At 32.4% G+C, this 26,491-nt stretch overlaps 2 protein-coding genes across 3 annotated transcripts in view; one reads left to right on the top strand and one right to left on the bottom strand.

The window, feature by feature from the left end:
• LOC148941116 (uncharacterized) overlaps window positions 1-21,562 on the bottom strand; it is a 171,309-nt gene extending 149,747 nt beyond the window's left edge. Inside the window, exon 1 of one of the 2 annotated variants that reach the window (XM_089104302.1) lies at window positions 20,892-21,562. In XM_089104302.1, coding sequence (XP_088960428.1) covers window positions 20,892-21,437 — 546 coding nt within the window. In that variant the 5' untranslated portion in view covers window positions 21,438-21,562. The remainder of the gene's footprint in view (window positions 1-20,891) is intronic. The other variant, XM_089104301.1, reaches the window with a different exon arrangement.
• LOC148941115 (trypsin-1-like) overlaps window positions 1-26,491 on the top strand; it is a 433,373-nt gene that overhangs the window by 330,960 nt on the left and 75,922 nt on the right. Inside the window, exon 7 of the mRNA XM_089104303.1 lies at window positions 22,034-22,217. Coding sequence (XP_088960429.1) covers window positions 22,034-22,217 — 184 coding nt within the window. The remainder of the gene's footprint in view (window positions 1-22,033; window positions 22,218-26,491) is intronic.

Genomic DNA, 26,491 nt, shown 5'->3' with positions numbered 1-26,491 from the left:
AATTCGTTAACACGAACTCTTTGAACACGATCGCATGACTCGAATAGAATTCAGAATGTCTCTTAGCTACTTGAAAATGTGTATGAATTCTTCATTTTTAGCTGTATTGCAGTGGTAATAAAGGAACATTTTACATTTTTTCTAACTTTATGTGTTTTAGCAAAAGACTTGCTCATATTTAAAACACTTAAAATGATATAGTTTAACATGTGTATGAATTCTTAATTTTTAGCTGTATTTAAGATGTAATAAAGGAATATTTGTATTTTTTATAACTTTGCGTGTTTTAGCAATAGAATGGCTCATATTTAAAACAATTACCCTTATATATATGAAAATTTGTATTAATTCTTCATTTTTATCCGTATTTTAGAGGTAATATATTTATATTTTGTATTTTTTCTTACTGTTGTGTGTTTCAGCAACAGAGTGGCTCATATTTAAAACAATTAGCCTTAGATAGTTTAAAATTTGTATGAATTATTCATTTTTAGCATTTTTTCATAGGTAATCAAGGAATATTTTTTATTTTTTCTAACTTTGTGTGTTTTCCGCAACATAATGGCCCATATATGTAAACAATGGGCAAAGTTTATAACTTGCAGCCCGTCCACCGAGAGCTGTGGGGAATTAAGTTATCCTAATGGACATAGTTATCATAATTTCAGCCCTGCTGAACAAAATGGATATCTCAAAATTTTGATCAGGTGACTTTTGGAAAAAAATGAGCGTGAGAGGGGGGCCTAGTTGCCCTCCATTTTTTGGTCACTTAAAAAGGGAACTCTGATTCTTTAAAGGAAATGTCAACTTGCTTTACCTTCATGGAGCTAAAAACCTGTTTTCAAGAGTTTCGGTTACCATTGAGCCGGGGCGCTCCTTACTTACAATTCGTTAACACGAACTCTTTGAACACGATCGCATGACTCGAATAGAATTCAGAATGTCTCTTAGCTAGTTGAAAATGTGTATGAATTCTTCATTTTTAGCTGTATTGCAGAGGTAATAAAGGAACATTTTGCATTTTTTCTAACCAAACACCACTGAAATATTCCAACTCTTGCATTTCAACGAAAGAAATTCGAAATGAACTTTGAAAAATCAGGAAAATGTAACTGTGACAAGGTAATCCAGAACCAAACACTACTGAAATATTCCAACTCTTGCATTTCAAAGAAAGAAATTCTAAATGATCTTTGAAAAATCAAGAAAATGTAACTGTGAAAATTTAAACCACAACCAAACACTACTGAAATATTCCAACTCTTGCATTTCAACGAAAGAAATTCAAAATCAACTTTGAAAAATCATGAAAATCTAACTGTGACAAGGTAAACCACTACCAAACACTAATGAAAAATTCAAACTCTTGCATTTCAACTAAAGAAATTCAAAATGAGCTTTGAAAAATCATGAAAATTTAACTGTGAAAAGGTAAACCATAACCAAACACTACTTAAATAGTCCAACTATTGCATTTAAACGAAATAATTTCAAATTAGCTTTGAAAAATCAAGAAAATGTAACTGTGACAAGGTAAACCATAAGCAAACACTACAGAAATAGTCCAACTCTTGCATTTCAACGAAAGAAATTCAAAATGAACTTTGAAAAATCAAGAAAATGTAACTGTGACAAGGTAAACCACTACCAAACACTACTGAAATATTCCAACTCTTGCATTTCAATGAAGTAAATTCGAAATGAGCTTTTAAAAACCAAGAAAATTTAACTGTGACAAGTTAAAGAACAACCAAACACTTTTTAAATATTCCAAATCTTGAATTTCAATGAAAGAAATTCAAATGAACCTTGAAAAATCAAGAAACTGTAACTTTGTTAAGGTAAACCACAACCGAACCCTACTGAAATATTCCAACTCTTGCTTTTCAACAAAAGAAATTCAAAATGAACTATGAAAAATCAAGAAAATGTAACTGTGAAAAGGTAAACCACAACCGAACGCAACTGAAATAGTCCAACTCTTGCATTTCAACAAAAGAAATTCAAAATGAAGTTTGAAAAATCAAGAAAATGTAACTGTGACAAGGTAGACCACAACCAAACACTACTGAAATATTCCAACTCTTGCATTTCAACTAAAGAAATTCAAAATGAGCTTTGAAAAATCAAGAAAATGTAACTGTGACAAGGTAAAACACGACCAAACACTACTGAAATATTCCAACTCTTGCATTTCAACTAAGGAAATTCAAAATGAACTTTGAAAAATCAAGAAAATGTAACTTTGACAAGGTAAACCACAACCAAACACTACTGAAATATTCCAACTCTTGCATTTCAACGAAATGAAATTCAAAATGAGCGTTGAAAAATCAAGAAAATGTAACTTTGACAAGGTAAACCACAACTGAACCCTACTGAAATAGTCCAACTCTTGCATTTCAACAAAAGAAATTCAAAATGAACTTTGAAAAATCAAGAAAATGTAACTGTGACAAGGTAAACCACGACCAAACACTACTGAAATATTCCAACTCTTGCATTTCAACGAAAGAAATTCAAAATGAACTTTGAAAAATCAAGAAAATTTAACTGTGACAAGGTAAACCACAACCAAACACTACTGAAATATTCCAACTCTTTCATTTCAACAAACGAAATTCAAAATGAAGTTTGAAAAATCAAGAAAATGTAACTGTGACAAGGTAAACCACAACCGAACGCTACTGAAATATTCCAACTCTTGCATTTCAAATAAAGAAATTCAGAATGAACTTTGAAAAATCAAGAAAATGTAACTGTGACAAGGTAAACCACAACCAAACACTACTGGGATGGTCTTTGGGGTCCGGAGATGGCATTTGGGGGTGTGGGGGGGCGTTGGGGGCGCCTGGGGACGGGTGGATGGCGTTGGGGGCCCGGGGGGCCCTTGGGGTGCTCGTGGGGCGTTTGGGGCCCGGAGGAGGCCCTTTGGGGCTTAGGGTGGGCCTTTGGGGGGCCGGGGGCACATTGGGGGCCGGGGGGGGCTTTTGGGGCCGGGGGATGGCCTTAGGGGGTCTGGGTGGGCTTTTGGGGGCGCCGGTGGCCCTTTGGGAGCTTGGGGGGCTTTGAGGACCGGGGGCTTCCTTCGGGGTTGTGGTAGGAGGATCGGAACCCTTTGGGGTTGGGTTAGAGGACCTCACAACACTGTTCAAATGAAACTTGTGTATTATAACGACCACACTCAAAACCTCCTCCAAAATCTCTTCAAAAATCTTCTTTTAAAATGTCTCTATCTGTTTCGCCGAAATAGTTCCATAACCTGTCTAAAACGGTTTCGCCCAAATAATCACTAAACGTAAATTCAGCGTGTTCCTTTGTTATTGGCATCTCTGTGCTAACGCATTTCAAATTAATAGGAAACCTTCTCGCGCGCGAAAAGAATTCATCGCTAAGATGTTTCTTGCCTAATTGTTTCCATGGCCTTTGGTTATTAATATCCTTTGGAGTTCGACCAAAAGAGTTGTTCCCGAGGCAAAGACATTAATGATATGGATCTATTCCTGGAGAAATGTTTCTAGGCGGAAATTTTTAAAGTCTGACAGATGATGTCATTGATTGATTGATCTGTCAAGAAGGGGAAATTAATTTGTTGTTTCTAAGGGGAATTATTGATTCACGATAGGTGAATTGAGGTCGACAGCACAGGTGTTCCAAATTCCCAATCGATTACGCAATCAATTTCCCAGGGGATTCCATGCCCATATATGGTGCCCCGTCAGCATTAAAAATGCTGACAGGACCACGTGGTTTATGGTTTTCTCAGTGACAAAGTTCCTGTTTTTCAAATTCTCACTGACAAAAACCATGAAAACAGACATAAATGTGAGAAAATTCATGTTTTTCAAATTCTCACTGACAAAAACCATAAAACATCCATAATTTGATGTTGACAACCGAGAAAAACATCAAATAAATCGAACAACACACATAACCATCCATGAAAACAACCATAAATGTGACAAAATTCCTGTTTTTTCATTCTCACTGAGAAAACCATAAAACAAACATGAATTGCTGTTGACATCCATAAATGTGACAAAGTCCCTGTTTTTCAAATTCTCACTGACAAAAACCATGAAAACAGACATAAATGTGAGAAATTTCATGTTTTTCAAATTCTCACTGACAGAAACCATAAAACAGCCATAATTTGATGTTGACATCCGAGAAAAACATCAAATAAATCGAACAACACACATAACCATCCATGAAAACAACCATAAATGCGACAAAGTTCATGGTTTTTCAAGTGAAAAAATTCCTGTTTTTTCATTCTCACTGAGAAAACAATAAACCACGTGGTCATGTTCGGAGCTTTAGGGTCATCTCTACTAACGTTCTTATATGCCCTCAGTGCATAACTTGAAACACTTGTCCCGAGGGATGTGGGGGAGTTTCCTCCTCAAAAATATATTTTCTATCTGGAAATCAACTACGCCGAACAAAATGGCTATCTCAAGATTTTGATTAGATGTGTTTGGAGTAATGATGGGCGTGGGAGGGGGGGGGCTAGTTTCCCTCCAATCACTTTCGACTATTAAAAAGGGCACTAACCATTCCAATTTCCAATCGAACGAGCCCTTTTCGAAGTTTCTACGACAACTCTTTCGATACGAAGTACCCGGGTATGGAGAAAAAAAAAAATACATTGTGCCAACACCGTTCTTTACTTAGGCAGCGCTATTGCGCTGCCTATGATTTCTATTCGAGTTGGGCTTCATTGATTTATTGATGGTGATTAATAGTAGTTTTACCCTGGAAAAATTATTTGATCTTATTACTTCTTATCTTTGGCTTAATGTAACTCTCTACTTTTCTTTAAAAAACTTCTTTTGTGGAAAACGCTTTTAAAAATGAATTTCTGTAAGAAAGAATAACCCTCCCCCAAAAAAAAGTAAACAGCAACACTAAAACTTGATACGAATAAAAATTATCCTGTGGGTGACGGGGGATACCCCTTATTCTTTAACCTAAACCTTAAGAATGTCTTAGTCATTTACCAAAATATCTATATTGTATAAGTCAAACTTTATTTACCGTAAAGAATGAAAAGGAGTTAATGGCAACTAATGGCAATCTAATGGTAGTTACGCAATTTTGTAGTTTCATAAATAAGGACTAGGATAAGCGGATAAGCTTAATATCAGATAAGCTGAACTGGATGATATAATTTTCATTAAGCTAAAATATTTTCTGGGGTTTGTCATCATAAACCTTTTGCAAAAGATAATCAAACCTATTGAAATGATATTCTTGAGTTATGCTTCGGACTATTTTTTTTTTTTTTTCATGTAGCCAAGGTCATAAGGATCATGTGTATTCTCTACTTTGGAGACTAATGAAGGGTAGATAAAACTAAATCAAAAGCCACTATATGCTTCCAGTTTATCATAAAGGTGAATCTTAATGTACTATCTTAAGAACAGCCGGGGGTATTAGGTTGAAACTTTCAGGACATATTGAGGAGAATTTTGAAACGTGGCTGGAAGGATGCCACTCCCCCAAGCTCTTTTGTATGTACCCTCCATCCAGAAGAATTCGATCAAAATTTTGAAATAGCCATCTTGTTCAAAATAGTCTAAAGGTCTAATAACTATGTTTTTTGGGGGGACGAACCCCCTGCAGATTTTGAGAGAGATGCCGAACACAATCAAAACATACTGTTTGCATGCTGTTTTCCCAAAGGACTTTTCAGCAATATCTAAGAACCACTGAGGGTATGAAATTGAAACTTTAAAGCTATTTTGAGGTGGATGCAGAAGAGTGATCAGAGGGCAATCAGCCCCATTACCCTTTTTAAATTTCCCCTTCTTTCAACTCTGATCAAAATTTTAAAAAAGTGATTTCGTTCAAAATAGTCAAAAGGTCTAGTAAATATATGTCCAGGGATGCAATGCCCACTACATCCGTCAGGGCAAGGATTGTAAATTATGCAATTTGCCCTCTTTTTACGTGCAGGAATTATCATTTGAAAAGGAGGAACGTTTGATTCGTGGTGCTTTCGAAAAAGCTAAGGGTATTAAGGTGAAACTTCGGGCAATGTTGAGGGGGATGTTAAAATAAATCAAAAGATCCACATCAAAAGATGTAGATCCAGCTTATCAAAAGGCATATCTGCAATATCTCAAGAAAAGCAAAGGGTTTCAACTTCAAACTTTCAGGGCATGTTGAGGGGGATGTTGAAAAGCAGTACGAGGACAAACAGTCCCCCTCCAATTGCTGCTTTTAGCTGAACTCCCTCCAAACATGTCTGATCAAAATTTTTGGAATAGCCTTTTTGTTCAAAATAGTCAAAAAGTCAGACGATTATGCCTCAGGGGATGACATAACCCCCACAGGTCCTGGGGCAAGTAAGCTATATAAGTTGGCCATTGTTTACAAATAAGGGTAATTATTAAGAAAGAAGACATATTTGATCCCGAGTTTCCAAAAAGGCTATGGATATTAGTGTAAAACTTTTAGAAAATGTTGAAAGGGGCTTCAAGCAAAACCAAAACGCGTTACTTGCAGAAAGCCTGTCCAACGGGCACAACAGCAATATCTAAGGAACAGCTAAGGAACGCATGCTGAGAGGGACGTTGAAAAAGGAACGGAGGGCAACCAACAATAGTAAGCTAGTACGCAATGCGACAAGTGCAGTGCGACAAGTGCAGTTTGAACGGTACACACCTTACTACGGGCGGTCATCCTTATATCCGACAAGTGATTGCGTAATATGTCTTACCAAGAACAGTCACCTATTACTACAGACGGTATATTGGCTTACCAAGGACAGTCACCTATTGCTTGGAACGATATATGGGTTATCAGAGGGGTTTCTGAGGCAACACCCATTTTTTTTTGGGGGGGGGGGTTCAAACAGAGAGAGCGGAGGCTACTCAATATGCAAAAAATTGATTAGGAATTGGATTCAAATATAAGGAGTGATTTTCAACATCTTCAAAGATTTATCGGACTTCTCTGTAATATGGTCAACAGCCAAAGCTTTCGGCTATTAGCATTCAATGGTAGGTTTAATGATGGCACACGGAAATTAATTACTATTAACTATACAAGGAATATGCACAGAAGTGTAACAGATTTGACGCCTACAAGACACCTTGGTACGAGGCGTTCAATAGTTTAATGGGCTTTATATAAAAATGCGGGTTTCAGTCGTATGGGAAAATAATCATGTTTTTTATATCATTTTGCGTAAAAGCTAACTCAATTTGCAAAAAAAGGTATAGCATTTGCGAATTTGAGTGTATGAATGATCTTAATTGATGATTGAATAATAGGGGTGAAAAAAGATATAGCCTTTGTGAATTGGACTCTATGAATAATCTTAATTGGTGATTGAATAATAGTAATGAGAATGATCTTAATTGGTGATTGGATTGTATGAAGATGCTAAAAAGGGTTAAACTAAATACCAGTTAAGGTAGGTCCGAAGGGGTTGTTAACTCATAGGCTATTTATTATAAATTTGGAATAGCATAAATGTATGGAAATGGTTGACGATGATTAAATGACCTTGTGAGTTGACCTAGATTTACTTCTCTGATGTGTTCTGTATAATACACAAGTACCATTTGAACAGTGTTGTTATTATAAGATATACTATAACATTGTAGTATACTAAAAAGTTGATACTAATAGAGATGTAGATGGCAAGAAAAGAATTTTAATAAAGAAACTCAGAATAATCCTTAGAAATCCTTGCAAATCAAGTAGTGAGACGATTATGAGTATGAACTGTCAAAGATCGTAAGCACCAATGAACTTAACTACCAAGGACTTCAACCTCCAAAGGTCCTCTATCCCCAGCCTCCAAGGGACCCCTCCCCCAAACTTTGTTTTAGCCCCCTCCCCCTCCCCCAATTTTTTTTAATTTTTTTTAATTTTTTTAATTATAATTTTGTTAACATAATATTTTTTCAACTTTTTTTTACATGGCTTAGAGTGACATAAAACATATAAAAACCACATTTAATATTTACGAAACTAAAATGAGAATGCTATAGATATTTTAGTCGTGACTATTACTATTAGAAAAATAATGTTTGTTGTAGCACTTATTTTTCTTTTTTTTATGGACAAAATTTTCTTATGCACTGAAATTATTCAACTATTTTTACGTATCTTAAAATGACATAAAATATGCTTGCGGCGCTAGCAATCGTACTCTATGCTTGCTCATAGACACGATGCGGCTTTCCCACTGGTACTCTATGATGGATTATCGACATTACCTAGTTTATTGCATTTATTAAATCAGTATTTTTTACGCAGTGGAATGATAAACACATAACTAATATCTCTAAAAAGTAAAGATGAAGCATTTTAAGAAAGTGTGTTCACATGATAGTGTTATTGTAGCATTGAATGCTGACAAGGAGAAGTATTTAAACTATGAAATATGTACAAGTGGTAGCACTATCGGAAACGTATGCGTGCATTGTCATGAAAGTAAGGAATTAAATTTCTTTGGAGTACCAACAAAGTTCAACTATTATAATGGTGGATATGCGAGATTGAGATCTCAGGAGATGATTGCACTCAAAGAGAATGTCAACATAAAAGTAACAGCTTTCGGGTATTAGCATTCAAATGAAAGCAAATAGGAAAAGAAAGCCCTACTCTTCTACTAATATCATAAGCCATATCTTGTCTACATGCCGAAACTGTTACCTGTGTACAAAATAATGTTGTAATAGACAGTGAAATTGCCGGAAAATAAAAAGGGGATAGATAGAAAATATCACTAAGGAATATAAAGATGAATCGATGAAAAACAAAGTACCAGCAAACGTTACTACCATTGAGCAAACTGTCAATGAACCAAATAGTATCGAAGACGACACGCATATTGAGCCTGTCGGTAATATACCAATAAAAATTCTGTATTACTAGAATTAGAATAAATTATTCTGCTGATGGCGAGCTAAGAGAAGAGAATAGCTAGAATATCAATATAGAACATGATGAACTATATTATGGAACAGATTCGAAATGTACAAAGTTGCTCATTGATATTAATAATGTATCCTAATATATTTTTTTTATTAATATTCTACATGTCATTATTTCATTAAAAATATATTATGCATTACATTGTTATATATTTATTATTTTTAGAGTATGCTAGCATATCAGACGTTTAGAATGTCTATTAAAACATCGGAGATGGAAGAAAAGGAATTTGCATGCATCATATGTTAGATAGATAGGTAAACATAGAGAAAATCTGAGTATAAGAATGAATAAATTCTCTATCAACATCTATTGACAGATACATGGGATAGCATTGACAAAATCTAAGTATCAGAGTGGCTAAATGATTTCTTTCAGCATCTTTATCGGATAAAACGGATAAAATTGAGAAAATCTAAGCATCAGAATAAATAAATTCTTTATCAATATCATTTGACAGATACGTTTGATTGTGTCAGAGTGAATAAATTCTTTATCTTTGTCTTTTGTCAGATATGATTGAGAAAATTGAGAAAATCTAAGCATCAGAGTGAATAAATTCATTATCAATGTCTTTTGACAGATAGGTTTGATAAAACCGACCAATTCTAAGTATCATAGGGAATAAATTCTATACCAATAGTGTCAGAGTGAATGAATTCTTTATCATTGTCTTTTGTCGGATATTATTGATAAAATTGAGAAATATAAGCATCAGAGTGAATAAATTCTTTATCAATGTCTTTTGACAAATACGTTAATAACACCGACAAAATCTAAGTATCATAGTGAATAAATTCTTTACCAGCTTGTTTTGTCGGATATATCAGATAACATGCACAAAATCTAACTACCAGAGTGAATAAATTCTTTATCAACATGCTTTGTCAGATATGCTTGATAAAATTGAGAAAATCTAAGTATTAGAGTGAATAAATTCTTTATCAATGTCGTTTTACAGATACGTTTGATAACACTGATATAATTTCAGTATCAAATTGAAGAAATTCTTTATTAACATTCTTTATCGATATCATTTGTCGGATACGTCGGATAACATTGACAAAATCTATGTATTAGAATGAATAAATTCTTTATGATCATCCGTTCTCGGATATGTCATTATGAAAAGATTGTAAGTAAGTAAGTAAGTAACAAACTCTTTCTTGAATTCACCTCTTGTATACACAATACAGAAATTTCATTCATGAAATTATGAAAATATTCTAAGTAAGCACCAAATGCAGAAATTTCATTCAAGAAATTATGAAAAAATGTAAGTAGGTAACAAAATCTTTCTTAAATTCAACTATTGAATATACAATACAGAAATTTCATTCATGAAAATATGGAAAATTGTAAGTAGGTATCAAACTCTTTCTTGTATTCACCTCTTGGATACACAATATAGAAATTTTATTCATGAAATTACGAAAAAATTGCAAGTAAGTACCAAAATCCTTCTTGAATTCACCTCTTGGATACACAATACAGACATCTTATTCAATAAATTATGAAAAAATTGTAATTAAGTACCAAACTCTTTCTTGAATTCACCTTTTGAATACACAATACAGAAATTTCATTCATGAAATTATGAAAAAATTGTAAGCAAGAATCAAAATGCAGAAATTTTATTCAAAAAACTCTAAAAAAATTGTAAATAAGTAACAAACTCTTTCTTGAATTCACCTCTTGGATATACAATACAGACATTTCATTCATGAAATTATGAAAAATTGTAATTAGGTAACAAACTCTTTCTTGAGTTCACCTCTTGAATACATAATACAGACATTTCATTCAAGAAATTATGAAAAAATTGTAAGCAAGTACCAAACTGTTTCTTGAATTCACCTTTGACTACACAATACAGAAATTACATTCATGAAATTATGAATAAATTGTAAGAAAGTAACAAACTCGTTCTTGAATTCACCTCTTGGATACACAATATGGAAATTTCATTCCAGAAATTATGAAAAATTTGTAAGTAAGTAACAAACTCATTCTTGAATTCACCTGCTGGATACACAATACAGAAATTTCATTCATGTAATTATGAAAAAATTGTAAGTAAGTAGCAAAATGCAGAAATTTTATTCACGAAACTATGAAAAAATTTTAAGTAAGTTATAAAGTTACAAACTCTTTCTTGAATTCATCTCTTGGATACACAATACAGAAATTTCATTCATGAAATATTGAAAGAATTGTAAGTAAGTAACAGGCTCTTTCTTGAATTTACCTCTTGGATACACAATACAGAAATTTCATTCATGAAATTATGTAAAAATTGAAAGTAAGCACCAAATTCAGAAATTTCATTCAAGAAATTTTGAAAAAATTGTAAGTAGGTAATAAACTCTTTCTTGAATTCACCTCTTGAATATACAATACAGAAATTTCATTCATGAAATTAGGAAAAAATTGTAAGTAGGTATCAAACTCTTTCTTAAATTCGCCTCTTCGATACACAATACAGAAATTTCATTCATGAAATTACAAAAAAATTGCAAGTAAGTACCAAACTCCTTCTTGAATTCACTTCTTGAATACACATTACAGAAATTTCATTCAAGAAACTATGAAAAAATTGTAAGTAAGTACCAAACTCTTTATTTAGTTTTCCTCTTGATTAAACAATCCAGAAATTTCATTCATAAAATTATGAAAAAATTGTAAGTAAGAACCAAAACGCAGAAATTTCACTCAATAAAGTATGAAAAAATTGTAAGTAAGTAACAAACTATTTCTTGAATTCACCTCTGGAATATACAATACAGAAATTTCATTCAAGGCATCATGAAAAGATTGTAAGTAAGTAACAAACTCTTTCTTGAATTCACCTCTTGGATATACAATACAGAAATTACATTCAAGAAATTATGAAAAAATTGTCTGTTGAATTTAGTTTAGAGTGGCTATAGATGGTAGCACACCCGCTCAGACACACAGTTATAGTGAGAGAGACATGCAGAAAGTTAGGTTAATTTATTTTCACGTAGAGTGGCCTTCATAAAACCCAAGTTCTATTCATTTTTTCTCTATGCACCGTTACGTTAAATTTAGGTTAGACCGGTTATAGATGGCAGCAAACCCGCTCAGACACAAAGTCATAGTGAAACAGACATGCAAAAAGTTGGGTTACTTTAGGTTCACTTAGAGTGGCGCTCTACTCTAAGTGAACCTAAATTAACCCAACTTTTTGCGTATGACTCAGATTCCATTTTGAGTCATTTCAGAAATTTAATTCATGAAATTATGAAAAAATTGTAAGTAGGTAACAAACTCTTTCTTGAATTCACCTCTTGAATACGGAATACAGAAATTTAATTCAAGAAATTATGAAAACATTGTAAGTAAGTAACAAGCTCGTCATTGAATTCTCCTCTTGGATATACAATACGGAAATTTCATTCAAGAAATTATGAAAAAATTGTAAATAATTAACAAGATCTTTCTTGAATTCACCTCATGGATACACAATATGAAAATTTCATTGAAGAAATAATGAAAAAATTGTAAGTAAGTAACAAACTCCTATTGAATTCACCTCTTGAATAGACAATTCAGAAATTACATTCAAGAAACTATGAAAAAAAATTGTAAGTAAGTAACAAACTCTTTCTTGAATTCGCCTCTTGGATAAACAATCCAGAAATTTCATTCAAGAAATTATGAAAAAATTGTCTATTGAATTTAATTTAGAGTGGTTATAGATGGTAGCACATGCGCTCAGACACACAGTTATAGTGAAAGAGACATGCAAAAAGTTAGGTTAATATAGGTTCGCTTAGAGTTGCCTTCATAAAATCCAAGTTCTATTCATTTTGGCTTAATGTATCGTTACGTCGAATCTAGGTTAGACCGATCATAGATAGCAGCACACCCGCTCAGACACACACTCATAGTGAGAGTTGCAAAAATTTGTGTTAATTTAGGTTCACTTAGAGTGGCGAGCCACCCTAAGTGAACATAAATTAACCCAACTTTTTGCATGTCTCTCTAGTGAACCTAAATTCAACGTAACGATACATAAAGCATAAATGAATAGAACTTGGATTTTATGAAGGCGACTCTAAGTGAACCTAAATTAACCTAACTTTCTGCATGTCTCTCTCACTATAACTGTGTGTCTGAGCGGTTGTGCTACCATCTATAACCACTCTAAACTAAGTTCAACAGACAATTTTTTCATAATATCTTGAATGAAATTTCTGTATTGTGTATCCAAGATGCGAAATCAAGAAAGATTACTTACTTAATTACAATGTTTTTTCATAGTTTCTTGAATGAAATTTCTGAATTGTCTATTCAAGAGGTGAACTTAATAAGAGCTTGTTACTTACTTACAATTTTTTCATAATTTCTTGAATGAAATTTCTGCATTGTGTATTCAGGAGGTGAATTCAAGAAAGAGTTTGTTACCTAGTTATAATTTTTTCATAATTTCTTGAATGAAATTTCCGTATTGTGTATCCAAGAGGAGAATTCAATGACGAGCTTATTACTCACTTACAATTTTTTCATAGTTTCTTGAATGAAATTTCTGTATTGCGTATTCAAGAGGTGAATTCAAGAAAGAGTTTGTTACCTATTTACAATATTTTTCATAATTTCATGAATGAAATGTCTGTATTGTATATCCAAGAAATGAATTCAAGGAAGAGTTTGTTACTTACTTACAATTTTTTCATAATGTCATGAATGAAATATCTGTATTGTGTGTCCAAAAGGTGAATTCAAGAAAGAGTTTCTACTTACTTACAATTATTTCATAATTTCTTGAATGAAATTTTTGCATTTTGGTACCTACTTACAATTTTTTCATAATTTCATGAATCAAATTTCTGTATTGTGTATTCAAGCGGTGAATTCAAGAAAGAGTTTTGTACTTGATTACAATTTTTTTTATAATTTCTTGAATGAAATGTCTGTATTGTGTATTCAAGAGGTGAATTCAAGAAAGAGTTTGTTACCTACTTACAATTTTTTCATAATTTCATGAATGAAATATCTGTATTTTATATCCAAGAGGAGAATTCAAGAAAGAGTTTGTTACTTACTTACAATTTTTTCATAGTTTCTTGAATTAAATTTCTGTATTGCGTATTTAAGAGGTGAATTCAAGAAAGAGTTTGTTACCTACTTACAATTTTTTCATAATTTCTTGAATGAAATGTCTGTATTGTGTATCCAAGAGGTGAATTCAAGAAGGAGTTTGTTACTTACTTACAATTTTTTCATAATGTCATGAATGAAATGTCTGTATTGTGTATCCAAGAGGTGAATTCAAGAAATAGTTTGTTACTTACTTACAATTACTTCATACTTTCTTGAATGAAATTCCTGCATTTTGGTTCTTACTTACAATTTTTCATAATTTCATGAATGAAATTTCTGTATTGTTTATTCAAGAGGTGAATTCAAGAAACAGTTTGGTACTTACTTACAATTTTTTCATAATTTCTTGAATGAAATTATGTATTGTTTATCAAAGAGGTGAATTAAAGAAGGAGTTTGGTACTTACTTGCAATTGTTTCGTAATTTCATGAATGAAATTTCTGTATTGTGTATCCAAGAGGTGAATTCAAGAAAGAGTTTGATACCTAAATACAATTTTTTCATAATTTCATGAATGACATTTCTGTATTGTATATTCAATAGTTGAATTTAAGAAAGATTTTGTTACCTACTTACATTTTTTCATAATTTCTTGAATGAAATTTCTGCATTTGGTGCTTACTTAGAATATTTACATAATTTCATGAATGAAATTTCTGTATTGTGTATCCAAAAGGTGAATTCTAGAAGGAGCTTGGTACATAGTTACAATTTTTTCATAATTTCATGAGTGAAATTTCTGTATTGTGTATCCAAGAGGTGAATTCAAGAAAGAGTTTGTTACTTACTTACTTACAATTTTTTCATAATGACATGTCTGAGAACGGATGATGATAAAGAATTTATTCATTCTAATACATTGATTTTGTCAATGTTAACCGACGTATCCGCCAAATAATATCGATAAAGAATGTTAATAAAGAATTTGTTCAATTTGATTCTTAAATTATGTCAGTGTTATCAAACGTATCTGTCAAAAGACACTGATAAAGAATTTATTCACTCTAATACTTAAATTTTCTCAATTTTATCAAGCTTATCTGACAAAGCATGTTGATAAAGAATTTATTCACTCTGGTAGTTAGATTTTGTGAATGTTATCTGATGTATCTGACAAAAGAAGCTGGTTTATAATTTTTTCACTATGATACTTAGATTTGGTCGGTGTTATCAAACGTATGTGTCAAAAGACATTGATACAGAATTTATTCACTCTGATGCTTAGATTTTCTCAACTTTATCAATCATATCCGACAAAAGACAATGATGAAGAATTTATTCACTCTGACACTATTGGTATAGAATTTTTTCACTGTGATACTTAGATTTGGTCGGTGTTATGAAACGTATCTGTCAAAAGACATTGATAAAGAATTTATTCACTATGATGCTTAGATTTTCTCAATTTTATCAATCATATCTGACAAAAGACAATGATAAAAATTTATTCACTCTAACACTATCAAACGTACCTGTCGAATGAAATTGATAAGGAATTTATTTATTCTGATACTTAGATTTACTCAATTTTATCTGTTGTATCCAATAAAGACAATGATAGAACAAATTTATTCACTCTGATACTTAGATTATGTCAATGTTATCCCATGTATCTGACAATCGATGTTGATAGAGAATTTATTCATTCTTATACTTAGATTTTCTCTATGTTAACCTATCTCTCCGACATATGATATATGAAAATTCCTTTTCTTACATCTCCGATGTTTTAATAGACATTCTAAACGTTTGATATGCTAGTATACTCTAAAAATAATGAACACATAACAATTTAATGCATAATATATTTTTAATGAAATAATGATATGTAGAATATTAATACAAAAATATATTATGATACATTATTAATATCAATGATCAGCTTTGGACATTTTGAAACTCTTCCATAAAATAGTTCACTATTTTCTCTCTTGATATTGTAGCTATTGTCTTCTCTTAGCTCGTAATCAGTAGAATAATCATTATTCCATTTTGAGTCAAACACAATTTTTACTGGTGTGTCACCGACAGGTTCAATATGCGTTTCGTCTTTGGTATTATTTGGTTCATTGATTGTTTGATCAATGGTAGTAACGTTTGCTGATACTTTGTTTTTCATCGATTCATCTTTATATTCCTCAGTGATATTTTCTACCAATGCCCTTTTTATTTTTTTGGCAATTTCACTATCTATTGCAGCATTATTTTTACACAGGTAACAGTTTCGGCACGTAGACAAGATATGGTTTATGATATTAGTTGAAGAGTAGGCTCTTTTTTCCTCTTTGGTTTCATTTGAATGCTAATTCCCGAAAGCTGACGATATGGTTTAACACTGGGTAACATGTTACCACAAGCACTAGCAAGAAGATGCCCCTCTTCATCAACTATTATTTTTATATTGGCATTCTCTTTGAGTGCAATCATCTCTGGAGATCTCAATCTTTTATATCCACCATCATAAGAGTTGAATTTTGTTGGTACTCCAAAGAAATTTAATTCCTTACTGTCATCACAATGGATGCATACGTTTTCAATAGTGCTACCACTTTTACTTATTTCATAGTTTAAATACTTCTCCTTGTCAGCATTCAATGCTACAATAACACTATCATGTGAACACACTTTCTTAAAATGCTTCATCTTCACTTTTTAGAAATATTAGTTATGTGTTTATCGGTCCACTGCGTAAAAAACCTTATTTAATACATGCAATAAACTAGGTAGTGTCAAAAACCCATCATAGAGTATCAGTGGGAAAGCCACATCGTGTCTATGAGCAAGCATAGAGTACGATTGGTAGGGCCGCAAGCATATTTCATATCCTTTTAAGATACATAGAAAAAGTTGAATAATTTCAGTGCATAAAAAAATTCAGTCCATAAAAAAAAGAAAATAAAGTTCTACTACAAACATTATTTTTCTAATAGTAATAGTCTTGACTAAAATATCTTTATTATACCTCTCTCATTTGGAGTTTCGAAAATATTAAATGGGGTTTTCATGTTTTAAGTATGTTTTATGTCACTCTAAGCCATGTAAAAAAAAGTTGAAAAAAATAGTATGTTAAAAAAATAATGATAAAAAAACTTAAAAAAAAACGAAAAAGGAAAACAAATTGGGGGGAGGGGTCACTTGGAGGTTGGGGATAGGGGACCTCGGGAGGTTGAGATCCTTGATGGTTAGGGTTATTGGTGCTTACGATCTTTGACGGTTCATACTCATAATCGTCTCACTACTTGATTTGCAAGGATTTGTAAGGATTGTTCTGAATTTCTTTATTAAAATTCGTTTCTTCCCATCTACAACTCTATTAGTATCAACTTTTTAGTATACTAGAGTGTTATAGCATATTTTATAATGACGACACTGTTCAAACGGTACTTGTGTATTATACAGAACACATCAGAGAAGTAAATCTAGGTCAACTCACAAGGTCATTTAATCATCGTCAACCATTTCCATAGATTTATGCTATTCCAAATTTATAATAAATAGCCTATTAGTTAACAACCCCTTCGGGCTTACCTTAACTGGTAATCAGTTTAACCCTTTTTTAGCACGTCTAATATTTCAAACTCAAAACAACCAGAAATTGATATTAAAGAATAAATGAAACCAAAAACGAACAGAAATTAAAGTAAATGATTTTAGAAAACACAAATATAATAGGTGCAAATATAGATAAATAAATGAATCTTAAAACGAGTAGAAACTACATTGAACATTCAAGTCAAACTTAAAACAAACACGAATTAATACAAACAGGAGCTAGGCAACTTTTCCCCTCCTCCTTCCCTAATCATAAAAGTCTAAAGGCTATTGCGTCATTGGGGGTCTTACTGACAACGAATTACGTGACAAATTTTTTCTCTTATTTTTAAAACATTGAAAAAAAATTAGTGTTAAATAAAATATTGAATTGCTGAGTTTCTTGGAATTGGTATTATTATATGTTAAATATACTTTTTTTTGTTCAGTAGTTCGTTCAATAGGAACTACAGAGATTTATTTTTTATTGGTTATTGTTGTTTAAAAAACAAAACCACACTGTTCAAGAACCATATAGTATTCAATCAAACAGGGGTGTAGCTCGACCATTTTTATTGAGGGGGAAAACAAGTTACACATCCAGAGAGTCAAGGGGCATGGGCTATATAATAGTTTTTTTTTTTCAATTTATTGGAGGGGGCAACTACCCCCCCCTTGCCACCCCCAAACGACACCACGGCAATCAAACACAAATGACAAAACACGTGTTAGACTTTTACGATTAGGGGACGGGGAAGAAGAAGGTAGTAAAACTTCTTTTTGTAGTAATTTTTTTTCGTTTTAAGTTTACTTGAATATTCAATTTAATTTTTATTCATTTTTGTTTAATTTTTATTCAAGATTTGTTATCATTGATTTAATTTCTGTTTGTTTTGGGTTTCATCCATAATTTTATAGTAATTTCTGGTTGATTTGAGTAAGAATTCTTATAGGAGATTTTTTTCTGCCGGTATTAAGTTTATTATGGTTCCATACTTTTCTTTAAAAAACTTCTTTTTCGGAAAATATTTTTAATTAATATAAAAAAAGCAGAAACAAAAATAAAAGACGAAGTGGTTCAATGCTCTTTCCACTAACTTGCCTATTGTAGCTTTAGATGAATGAAATAGTTGCTCAACTCTCATTGTGGTAAAACATTTCTAATAGTTGGAGGCATTTTGCAAACTAAGCTATAATTTTAGAAGTGTTATTAACTACTTAACAATTTTGAAGAAAGCAGAGAATTTCTCAAAGTAGTCTATTTTTAATTTTATTTTAATTACAGTAATTAACTTTAAGGCTTCATTAACTCATGTACAGTAATTTTTTCTTAGTCAGAAGGGGGGGGGGCTCCTACAAAATTGTTCTTTTAAGCTAAAATTTATAAATTGCAGTAAGAGGGCCTTAAGAAAAATATGTAGAGGTTTGGATGAACGGAAGACCCACCCCTTAACGCTCCTTCAATATGAGGGATATAGTTCACCTGAGCCTTCAATATGGACAATATGGAGTGATAGAGCCCCTTTACCTGAAAAATGTTGTAAATGCAACATAATTGAATACATTCATCCGCTTGCCTCAAAAGAATAATTTAGGGTGGTAGGCATCTTCAAAGCATCTTTTATTTGTAAAGCTTTAAATTCCCCTCACCCTTGAAAATTATTTTAGAAGGTTTAACTTTTGAGGTTTGATTCTCATTCTCAAGATTTTATCATACAAAAACAGAACTTGAATGTAAATTCAAGTTTTCCGCATCTTCTATTAAATTATTTAAGATATCCCTAAATCAAAAGCCGTTCTTAACGAACTGGAAGTAAAGAGACGGCCATTGGCAATAGAAACCGTTATTCTAATATAAATAATTTTGTATACATTGTAGAAATAAAAAAAATGTCTTTTACACTAACTCTAAATATGGAAATTCATGAATTTAAAGTGGCTCCGTCAAAAGTTTTTTGCATAAAAAAAGCTTCTAAATTTTACAAAGAGCTAAAAATGAACGCGGCTATCTTTGGCCATCGACTATTCCCAAAACTGAATGTGGTTCTGATGGAAATAATACTATGAAATTCAAGATTCTTGAAAACCCTGAATCAAAGTTTCTTCCGAGGTCTCCTTCCGAGCGAGGATGGTCGGGGATGCTTGACCTAAGATTAAACTTTTTATCCGCTAAAATTAACGATTACACAATACTACATAGTTGTGCCCCAGCTATTAGATTAGAGGTTAGTAAATAATTTATGTGTGTGGAGGGGGGGAGTATCTAAAGCCTGGAAAATGATCTTTATAACCTCAGCTTAGAATTTTCATGGGACGGGCTTCAGATAAACATAAAGACCAGGTTTTAAACTTACCTCCAGTAATCCGGAATAATAAACTTTGGAGTAAACTTACAAATCGAACTTAATTGGAAAGAGTAATGGTTTTATATTTATATGAATAAATTTATATCGTTTATTTAGAGGGGCTGCCAGTAGCGTCAATTCACGAAACTTTAGGGAAACCAACGAAATGCACGGGGTTGAAATGTTGAAAAAAAACAAAAAACAACGAGGGTAATTGTCAGCCAGGGAAAAAAAAAACGCAGCAAAGCACGTATTTATGTAATGTACCCCTATTTATAAACACCCAGTAAAAAGGAAATGATAGACTTTCCCTATCACTCTAATATAAAATTAATTAGTTTGTTTTATCCAAAACGAAGCAATAGACAGAATTACCATGGACAAAATTCATGATCAATCTAATTTTGGAATATTCTTTTTATTTATTTTCATGTTTGGTTTCAGTCATCATAAATTAGAAATCACAATAAATTTGAAATTAACTAGTAGGGCATTCCCCCCCCCACAATCAGCTAAAACAGGGGCTTCTATCTCATTAAATTCTCTGCTAGGTATACTAATATTTGACTCCCCTCCCCGATGGTTCGAAAGCGAGTATCCTCACCAATGTGATAGAAGTTAAATTGATCTATATCAACCCCTCAAGAATGGAAGGGCTTTTCCATTTCTTTTTATCTTTTAACATTTCCAGCTCAAATGCTTTAAAAGACAATCATTATATAAAGTACATGCAATTAAAACTGCTTGAAACTCTAATATACACTAAATCCTTGAACCTAAATTATGAACTCTAAAATGCTTTTATGAACTCTAAAAAGCTTTCCATAGTGTAAAGAATGTTATCCGCTGGGTATAAGGTCTTACTTTTTACATTCGCTTGAGGAAACCCTTTTTTGTTTAAGAGAAAGAAAAACTTTACAAGTACTCACAAAATCGTCTCGAATGCTCAATGCGTGATTCATTGCGTAATAGATGCTAAATAAAATGTACTCCTCATTTTTGCTGATTATGAGTCGAGTTTCTGCTGTTTGAGCTCCTCGGCTGAACAATAGCTCCATATCTGTTTGAGCTCCACATGGGTTTACCCAATACGGAGGATCTAGCATGAGAATTTTTTGAGAAGGAGCGAAATGTGCCAACTTCAACATCTGTAATACTCTACATTTTTCTTCAACAATCGGCTTCTCAGGGGCAGAGGGCTCTGGTCGTGGAAGTGGTGGGTATATTTGTCCTTCCACTTTCTTAGAAGTAGTTTTTTGTTGTTGAGCTCCACTGTCATGGGAAGGCTGGCTAATTTTATTCAAATTTGAATTTTGTTTGTGGTTATTTTTTTTATTGGAACAGCAATTGCATGGTGAGTCAATTAACTTTAGATCTGCTGCGCTAAGCGACTTTGTCGGTACCTTGTAGACCCTCAATTGAGAAGGGACAGGATAGGCTTCAACATACACAATTTTCGACTTTTTATTCCCCATATCTGGTCACTGTAATTATCCCAGTATCAACGTCAATTCTGTCACATTAATTTTAATGTCTTATCTGTTCCACTAAGATATTACTTCTGGAAAACAATGATGCTAATTGTCTTTATAAATACCTGACAATTTGGATGTATCTTCATTATGAAGAGTTATAATATATTAAAGTCAGTTTTTATCTTTGAAGACAAACTAATTGGAGATAAAACTGACAAGTGACCTCATGTCCAATAGGGAATTTAAAAAATAGACGAGTACTGACGCATTTTATTTAAATAAATAGTTTACTTTATTTCAAACTTAAAAGATATTGCTTCATCAGAAAGCACAATACAAATAAGGCATTCAGAAGTTAAATTGAATAAATCATAAAATAAAACAAAAAAATCATATACAGTATCGCCAAAAAAGAGAGATAAATTTGCGTGTTAAATTCCATGAAAAAAAATGTGCTCTAATTCTGTTGTTTTACATATATATATATATATATATATATATATATATATATATATATATATATATATATATATATATATATACAGACTTTCGGTACATTTCTTTTATAGAACTGTATAGAGAAGATTATATTCTAGGGTGATTCAGGTGGACCACTGATGCTGCAAAGTTCAGGAGGAAGAACAATCCAAGTCGGAATTGTATCCTGGGGTATAGGATGCGCTGACAACTCCCACCCAGGCGTTTATGTTCGAGTAGCCAACTACTCAAAATGGATACAAGACAATACTGCTGATGACACTTGTTCTCCATTTGTTCAAGGTAAGATTTAAGGTTATTGCCCGGGCCATATTATAGTCACAGTTGTCAATATAATCAAAATTACATAAGACCACGCTGCCAATTATGTACATAATTGAATATTGTTCAACTTCATGGCGCACAATTTTTAACTGACCGATTAGAGTTCAGATTTAAGGGAAATTTATTTCTAGCTATAAAAAAGGAAGCTTGGAACAGCAGTTTTTCTGTCTGTAATAAAAAATATGGCTAACCACTCAAAGACACGGTACTAGTAGAGAGTAGTTGGGAAGAAAATAATAACGACACATGTCTTTGAAACCTGTTGCCGTTTTGAAACTTTTTGCCGTTTGAATTTTCACTTCTGAAATCCGAGTGGAACCTAGTAATCAAGAAAATCATCGTAACTTTTTTTGTCGACAGGTGTGACCATGGTTGGTTTTGGGCGAAAGTACCTGCATAGCGTTGATCTTCTGGCTTGGGGAAGTCTGAAAATATTACGAACATGAAGAAACAAAAGGGGAAAAAGGATTTAAGAAGTGTATTTTTTTTCTGTACTCATATTATGAATTTTTTTTGGGTGGAAGGGAGAGTTTCTTCTTCGATTTTATTTGTTCTTTTACCCATAATTTCTAACAGATTTACTATGATTTTTCTTTTTTTTACATCTGTCTTTTTCGCTCGTAATGAGGGTGCATTGTAGAATTTAGAGGCAGAATAGTAATGATATGCTGTTCTTTTGATAATATAATATTCCTTCAAATGCACTTGTTTGATTTTATTTTTGTCTCATCTAAATCTGCTCATGGTTTCTTGCAATGTGTCCACATAGCTTAAAACAGCTTGAGGGATGACAAATATGTTTAATAGTATTGTAAACCAACCGTTTTGTTTATGAGACTATGTCTGGCTTCCACTAAATGCTCCTTCTGACTAGTTTCGTTGGTATCTAGCCGCCTCTACACACCATGAAAAATGTTAACAAGTGAAAAATCAACACTACATCTGCATTTGGTAAATAGAAACTGCCTGAAGGCAAGAAAGTACTCTCGAGACATCAGGTTCATAAAAACAAGTTTCACCGGCATTTACCAACAAGTTTATGATAATTTAATATCCATGATCATGACCAAACCATTTCTTAAGGCCGAACTCATTTATACATGGGAGGATCCAGGATTTTTTTTTAGGGGAGGGGGCAAAATAGGTTGATCCGATAAACTTGCGTTAGGAGCAAGCTTAATTAACGCAAAATTGCGTTAATTAGGCAAATTACCCAACTTTAGACTACGGTAGGGGAGGTGGCCCTGGATTTATGGCCCTGGCCCTGGATTTATCCGCCACTGGATTCATGCTTAGCTGGCCCATAAACTTGACAATTTTATTGCCTGTAGTTTATTTGTTTATTTGTTACACACACATAAAAACTTACACACACACACAAACTTACACACACACAAAAACTTAAACACACACAAGAAAACTCACACACACACAAAATCTTACACACACACACACAAAAACCTTACACACACACAAAAACTTACACACACAAAAAAACTTACACACACACAAAAACTTACAAACACACAAAAAAATTACACACACATAAAAACTTACACACACACACAGAAACCTACACACACATAAAAACTTACACACACACACACAAACAAAAACTTACACACACACAAAAACTTACACACACAAAAAAAAATAACACACACACACAAACTTGCACACACAAAAAAAATAACACACCCAAAAAAACTTACAACCACACAAAAAATTACACACACACACAGAAACTAACACACATAAAAAAACTTACACACACAAAAAAACTAACACACACACAAAAAATTACAAACACACAAATAACTTAAACACAAACAAAAAAAACTTACACACACACAAAAACTTACACACACACACAAAAACTTACACACACAAAAAAACTTACACACAAAAACTTACACACACATAAAAACTTACACACACACAAAAACTTAAAAACACACATAAAATTACACACACATAAAAACTTACACACATAAACTTACACACAAATAAAATCTTACACACACAAAAAAACTTACACACACACAAACACATACACACAAAAAAAAAAACTTACAAACACACAAAAACTTACACACAAACAAAAAAAACTTACAAACAAACAAAAACTTAAACACACAAAAAAACTTACACACACACAAAAAATTACAGACACACAAAAAACTTACACACACATAAAAACTTACACACAAAAAAAAACTTACACACACATAAAAACTTACACACACACACACACACAAAAACTTACACACACACAAAAACTTACACACAAAAAAACTTACACAAAAACAAAAAAATAAAAACAAACAAAAAAATTACACACACACAAAAACTTACACACACACACAAAAACTTACACACACACAAAAACTTACACACACAAAAAATTTACACACACAAAAAAATTACAAACACACAAAAAATTACACACACACACAAAAAAATGAACAAACAAAAAAAATTACACCCACAAACAAAAACTTAAACACACACAAACACTTACACACACACAAAAAATTACACACAAACACAAAAACTTACACACACACAAAAAAACTGACAAACACACAAAAACTTACACACACACACATAAACTTACACACACATAAAAAATTACACACAAAAAAAAACTTTCCCACACACAAAGACTTACACACACAAAAAAACTTACACACACACAAAAACTTACACACACAAAAAAACTAACATACACACAAAAAATGACACACACAAAAAAACTTACACAAACACAAAAAATTACTCACACACACAAAAACTTACACACACACAAAAAATTACACACACATAAAAACTTACACACACACAAAAACTTACACACACAAAAAAACTTACACACACACAAAAACTTACACATACACAAAAACTTACACACACACAAAAAAAACTCCCACACCCACAAAAAACTTACACACACACAAAAACTTACAGACACACACAAACTTACATACACACAAAAAAACTTACACACACAAAAAAACTTACACACAACTTTTTTTGTGTGTGTAAGTTTGTGTGTGTGTGTAAGTTTTTGTGTGTGTGTAAGTTTTTTTGTGTGTGTTAGTTTTTGTGTTTGTTTGTTATTTTTTTTGTGTGTTTTATTTTTTTTGTGTTTTTTAGTTCTTATGTTTGCGTGTAAGTTTTTGTGTGTGTATAAGTTTTTGTGTGCGTGTAAGTTTTTGTTTGTGTGTAAGTTTTTGTGTGTGTGTGTAAGTTTATGTGTGTTTGTCATCTTTTGTGTTTGTTTAATTTTTTTGTGTGTAGGTAAGTTTTTGTTTGTGTGAAAGTTTTTGTGTGTTTTTAATTTTTTTTTTGTGTATTAGTTTTTTTTGTGTGTTTAAGTTTTTTTTGTGTGCGTTTTAGTTTTAGTGTGTGTTTAATTTTTTGTGTGTGTGTAAGTTTTTGTGTGTGTGTAAGTTTTTTTGTTTGTGTAAGTTTTTGTGTGTGTGTAAGTTTTTTTGTGTGTGTGTGTAAATTTGTGTGTGTGTGTAAGTTTTTGTGTGTGTGTAAGTAAATTAATAGACGAATCGTTCTTATCAATCATTCAGCCGATGCAGCCTTTATCGGACTGTGACTATGATAGAGGTTTGTATTATATTTCAATAGAACCTTTAGCACAGTGGATTAACAAATTCGCTACCGAGGTCCCTTTGAATTTTTCTATTAGAATCTTTTTCCAGAATACTTTCTAAAGCCTGAGCCACTTCGACACCTCTCTTTGATCGCAATGGAATGGCATATGCATAGTGACTAAAGACACTGATTGCCACTAGAATATATTTGTAGGGTGTATTGTACCGTCTTTGAACCTCATCTAGAGTTAAAAGATCTGTTTGCATTATATGCAGAGGGAAAAAGGCTTTAGTTTGTCGATATTGTTTGCCACGAAGCCTGCTATTCTGACGCAGAGTGTAACTCATTTATTTTTGAATATACTCTTTTGCTTTTTTTAAAGTGCTGCCACCTACGTCAGAGGTGACTTTAGAAAGCTTTGCGGAGGAACTTAGACTTTCCACTTCACCAATATTTTCATAGACATGTTTTGAAACTTCATCCATTTTGACCGCAAACACGTAATTTAATGCCCACTACCCTTTTGCACAATGGAGGGTGGTGCTTGTGACGATGAGTTGATATCAATACGTCTTCTCTTTTGTCTAGCCATTATCGTCGGCGTTATCAAATCATTGCTGCTG

Source organism: Artemia sp. Qi Xiang Cuo, chromosome 18 (genome assembly GCF_049724085.1).
Source record: "Artemia sp. Qi Xiang Cuo chromosome 18, ASM4972408v1, whole genome shotgun sequence".
In the NCBI taxonomy this organism is placed as follows: domain Eukaryota; kingdom Metazoa; phylum Arthropoda; class Branchiopoda; order Anostraca; family Artemiidae; genus Artemia; species Artemia sp. Qi Xiang Cuo.
This window is presented reverse-complemented; position numbering and strand designations above follow the sequence as displayed.